At 40.6% G+C, this 5604-nt stretch overlaps 1 protein-coding gene across 6 annotated transcripts in view; it reads left to right on the plus strand.

Annotated features, from left to right (window-relative positions):
- Positions 1-5604, plus strand: part of LOC139991128 (tubulin glycylase 3A) — a 33765-nt gene that overhangs the window by 26688 nt on the left and 1473 nt on the right. The window contains exons 2-10 of one of the 6 annotated variants that reach the window (XM_072010945.1): positions 1000-1062; positions 1225-1657; positions 1867-1978; positions 2196-2407; positions 2537-2944; positions 3131-3338; positions 3409-3499; positions 3824-4021; positions 4412-4671. In XM_072010945.1, coding sequence (XP_071867046.1) covers positions 1040-1062; positions 1225-1657; positions 1867-1978; positions 2196-2407; positions 2537-2944; positions 3131-3338; positions 3409-3499; positions 3824-4021; positions 4412-4671 — 1945 coding nt within the window. In that variant the 5' untranslated portion in view covers positions 1000-1039. The remainder of the gene's footprint in view (positions 1-999; positions 1063-1224; positions 1658-1866; positions 1979-2195; positions 2408-2536; positions 2945-3130; positions 3339-3408; positions 3500-3823; positions 4022-4411; positions 4672-5604) is intronic. The other 5 variants (XM_072010955.1, XM_072010966.1, XM_072010976.1 and 2 more) reach the window with 5 other exon arrangements.

A 5604-nucleotide genomic window follows, 5' to 3' on the forward strand; every position in this document is an offset into this window, starting at 1 on the left:
TACATTGTACACGTAACATGGTAAAAGATACCAAAAGAAAAAAGGTCGACAAGTTTCATATACTTGCAACGTTTACATAAGAATGAAAGAAAATGGTCGTTTTCTATAAGTAGACGAAGTATATTAATCGCATAGTATGCAAACGCAACGTTGCATTATATTTCATTTACTTTCTCTCTTGCAGTGTAAACAAGCCTCGACTATCAAATACCTTTATATCCGGATATACTTGTATTAGCCTTGTACATGATACGTGATGTATGATGTACGTTAATTTAAAATTATAGTCGATATCGATAATTTATCGATAATACGCGACAAAGGCAGGGAAACAGAGTGTGATATAACATAAAATACTAAACAGTATTATGTATTATTAAATCCATAAATCTATAAATTTACCTTTGTGTCGTAAATTACATCGTTATTTTCGTAACAGTTGTTACACGTATGAAAATTATAACGACATTTGCGTAGTATGCGAAGAATATATTTCGGTGACCGCGTGTTATTAAATATCGATTGGTTTCGTTATTTATTATCTTCGAAATTCGATTGAAACGAGCATTGTAATATAAATTGGCACAAAATTCTGTAAAGATAACGACGCAACTTCTTCGCAATAATTTAGTCATGAATTTACTTCGCGAGTCGTAAGAAGGATACATAACGTTAGTGTTAAATTAATATGGCCCTTTAATAAGGGCAAAAACCAGTTTCTCCAAAGTTCGTTGCATGAGAGGTTAATTACTTAGGCGATTAAGCTTGCCAGACAATAAGGCGGCCGGGTTAAACAAGCAGATTGATCGATTTAGCCTTTCTCGTTTCATTCGCTTTAGCGTTCAAAGTGTACGCCCATCGACGAATATTTGCATTGTTCCTAAACGTTCCTCTCGAGTCGATTTTTCTTTCCGTGCACGCCGAATATTTCTAGCGTTTACTTCAACTAGATAATTCATTTAGTTTCCGCAATTAACGCCACTTTTGCAATTTATCTAGGAATTGACGTAAAATAGCTGTCTCGATTCGCAACGAAACTATGGATTTGCCGCCTGATTTAAGGTACGTATCTCGTTCCGAAAAAACGTCAAAGTTTTCGACGTCTCTATGTCTAACGAACGACCAAGTTAGGTGATCCGGTTGATCAAAGTCGAACACGACGATTAAATCGATCACTGGTTAGAAGAAGGAATAAAATTCAGTAGATATCGTGTAATAAATTAGAACGTTTCACCGGTCAAGGGACATTAGGACCGCGAAAGATTTAGCGACTACGGATTCCACGAACGAGGATAAAGCGAGCCACTCCTACTGCAAATTGACTTCTTTGATCTGTCTGGAAAAGAAGGAAAGTCCAGTGAATCCGTACAATCGGGTAGACTGGACGAAAATGAACTCAAAATGGCCACTTCCGGACACGGACGACAATGAGATCAATGCTGTTAACAGCCTGCCACAACTCGACTGCGGTGCGTTCCCGAAATCCTACATGGACACGTGTTCTTGCTGCCCTCGGAAGATCTTTGACAAGCACGATACCGACACCATCAACAATTACAGGAGTATCGTGCTCAAGGACGACGATTGCTGTAAGACTCACTGGACGAGGAAAGAGCGTTATCAGAAAATTAAAGCGAAAGTCGACAGAGCTATTAAGGTAGACGTCAGATCCGTTTACAAGGAAAACGTTTCAAAATTTTGTAATTCCGATCGGATTGTCCGACAACGTCCAAACGTTAATAAACGAACGTACGCGTATTCGTTATAACTATTCGATAGATTATCTAGATTTGAATAGTCTTGCGTAGAAATTCGTGTAATACGATAGTTTTAAGATACTTTGAAGCACGTGCTACCGTGTTTCAGAGGCACAAAATATTTCTGATACGCGGTGAGTTACCGAAATTGAAAGAAGCTCTGGAGAAAAGGGGTTGGGTGCAAAAATACGAAGCTACAAAAACGAGAGCTGTACCTTATGGTTAGTTTCCTTGTCTTTCTTAATCAAATTCGTTCCTTTACATTCTACGTTTCTTTAATTAAAAATTGACCGTATAAACTCTGACAAAGTGTCTATTATAAACAGCTATCGTCTTTCTGGTCCGAGTAATATCGTCAAAATTGAACTTGTCACCAACTTTTTACCAAAAACTAAACGAACTTTCATTTTCGTCTGAAATTCCTTCTTCGACTTTTAGGTAGCGTAGCCAGCTTAGAAGCAAGATCGTTGGGCGATTTGACCCAACCGGACGGTACTTTAAACGAGAAGGCGGTAATTTTCGCTTTATTACGTCACAAATCGCCAGACTTTATATGGGACTGTCGGAACGACTTCGTCGATTGGCATCGTGGCTTGAGTAACAATATCATTCTCAACAGATACCAAAAACCTTTCGTCTACACTTCCAAGGTTAACATCGATAATTAGAATCTTCGATACATGCATATCGTGAAACATGTGAAATATATTAATTAAGCTCGATCGAACTTTAGTTCGCTGCGAACTCGACGAAATATTGACGATGACGAAATAATGTAGCTAGGAATGGCTCGTTTGTTGGAGGAAGCACACTGGCTGTACGAGAAGGACGTGTCGTCGGTATTATTCCCTCGAAGTTACAACCTGAGCAGAGAGCCGAAAGCCTTTCTCGATGATTTTCGTTTGACCGCTGCCGCTGGTCTGTTGAAATGGTTCGTCGGAAGAATGCACGATGGCCAGGGTTTCTCGGAGTCGGGACATCGGCCGATTCTAATGAGTCGACTGGAGTTTGCCATAAAACGCTGCGAGGAATTTATCGCCCGTGAAATCCACCAAAACATAGACAAAGACTTTGCGACCGAGTTTTCCGAAGAGGAATGGAATTCCTTTTTGGACGATTATACCGCAGCCGTACACGAGGGAGCTGGAATCGAGACTACCTCGGAAAAAAGTCGAGATCAGCTACAAGTACGATACTCGTGTACTTTTCTTTTCTTTTCTTTTCTTTTCTTTCGCTTGCGTAGTACCGTCTTAAAGAATAGACGATCCATTTCCAAGCGATTTCTTGCTTTTAAATTAAAAACTCTGGCAATGTCGATTCGACGCGACAAATTTTGCATCTCGCTACCGTGAATTTTCTATTACGTCGTTTAGAAATATCTAGAGGCGACGAATCCGATACTGGCAAGATTGAAGGAGATAGATCCGCAATACGAATTAAACGGAATGAGAAATATATGGATATTAAAACCGAGCGAACTTTGTTGCGGTACGGGAATCAGCATATCTCACAGTTTAAAGGATATATTTCGAAAGATAAAAAGCAGACCGAAAGATTACTTCATTGTTCAGAAGTACATTGGTACGTAAAACGTTTAATCGTTTCAATGTTATACCTTTTCGCGATCTCATCTTGTTCCTTTTAATTTCAGAACGTCCGTTGTTGGTTCACGATACGAAATTCGACATAAGGCAGTGGTATTTGGTTACAAATACATTTCCCATGACAATATGGGTGTTCAAGTAACTAAATTTCCGACTTTACACTTCCGCTGTATTTCGAACGTCTAAACGATATTCGTAGCGAAGTTTGTATCGCATTTTTTAATCGAACCATCGGGAAATAATTTTTTATCTCGTGAAACGTATGCTCGTATAGCTATCGATGAATCTCGTGCGCGCAAATAAAAGGACACGCGATACGTTATACGTACGTTATAGGTCTACGGAGAAATCTCGGGCGAGGGATTTTGTTAGAGAAAAGAGCCTTGAAAATTATTCCGAAAGAATCTTCTCGATGGAGATTCCATCAAAGAATTTTCTCGATCCTTTCCTATCCTTTTCCAGGGAAGGACTCCTACGATTCAGCTCGAAACCCTACACTTTCTCAACTTATCACGAAGCGATTCATATCTGCAATACCGCCATTCAGGAGAAATACGACGAGGAGAGGAGGAGACGGAGGAAACGTGGAAATTCGGAGGAAGTCGTAAAATCGATTCGCGATCAAGGATGGGACTGCGAGAAGCTGAACGAATATTTAAAGTAATCTCTCGACCGGTCTATACGTTGCGAGGAGCAGTTTCGGTTATCCGTTCGTTACGGTCGATAGCGTTTGATGACCGCGAGATCGATAAGTTTGATCAAACATCGCCCAAATATGCTTAGAATCTGTGTATTTTCTTCTCGGGTAATCGTCTCTGCCCGCCTGTCGTTCCTTTCGCCATTATTTCCACGAGCATAATACTTTGCTTACTTACACGTTACTTTTTACTTTCTCGCTATCGCTGTTCGAAGAATATTCGAATTTGCAGCGATCTAGCGTAGAACATGATCGATAACTTTGATGCTAGCTGTACACCTTTTGGCGAAGATATCTGTTAATTTTCATCGGTAGAGATATTCAGTGACTAACGCAAAGGTCATAATTGTCAGGCAAACGGGGCTCGACGGCGAACCGTATTACGACAAGATCTATACGAAAATGTCGGAAGCCATAGTTCTGACGATGCTGGCCTCCCAGGAGCACATGGACAGACGACGTTGTAGTTTCGAGCTATATGGGGCCGATTTCGTCGTGATGGAGGACCTTTCGGTTTGGTTGATCGAGATCAACACGAATCCCCGGATGCATCCTCCTAGCTCGAGAATTACCAAACGCCTCTATTCCAATGTTCTCGAAAGCTTGGTGAAAGGTTAGCAAACTACGATCTATAGGGCAACGTAGAGAGAAGCAAGTTGTCACAAACCGAGACTGCGGGTGAAAGTTTCCGAGGATAGTGGCCGGGACAAGTCAACGAGACGGTATATGTATTCTGGTTTCCTCGCGAATGCACGAACGAGCTTTTCAAATCGTTTAGTATCGACTACTGTGTTCAAGTTTCCAGATTTCGATTAAACAACTCTGCTTGTCAGGTATACGGATCGAGAGTACAAACCCCCTACTCTTTTCACTAAAGCGAAACCGTCTAATTCTTCGCGTACGTTTGAAAATATCTTTTTGCCAAAATACAGGCTCAATTGTAGCCGCATCTGTCAAAAGACGATCAACGGTTTTTGTCTGTATCGTAGGTAAATGCCCAAAGAAAGAATCAACGGCATTCTCTAGGTACTTTCGGGTATCGGATTTCTTTCTATCGTCCGTTACTTTTATTTCCGTTCGATCTGGCTCCGCGTTATACGTATTTTGGATTCTTCGTAATCCGATAAAACTTTTTTTTTTACCGGTACGAGAAATATTAGTTTTCGTTGGATCTTGTGTCGAGGGGCGCGCGTACCTAACTGCGATACATTTGTAAAAAATTGCTCGAAAGTAAATTGCTTGAAACGCGCAAATCTGTTTAGGTCGGTTAATTTAATACTCGTACAGCTGGCGGAGCTTCTACGTGCTTTCGAACGCGCTGAATTTCGTTGGCACAAATTCATTTAAAACAAACAAATAGATGCGCTTAGGTACCGCGTACTGTACTGCAGCAATGTGATATCCGATCTAAATATACGATAGTCGATTCGAAAGGACTATTCGACTAGAGGGAGAGAGAGAGAGAGAGAGAGTGGAATAAAATAAGGGAACGCGAAGATATGAAATAAACGGAGTAAATCTGTTGTTCATTTTCAACTTGTTTTAG

The sequence above is a fragment of the Bombus fervidus genome, chromosome 1 (assembly GCF_041682495.2).
Source record: "Bombus fervidus isolate BK054 chromosome 1, iyBomFerv1, whole genome shotgun sequence".
NCBI classification, from domain to species: Eukaryota; Metazoa; Arthropoda; class Insecta; order Hymenoptera; family Apidae; genus Bombus; species Bombus fervidus.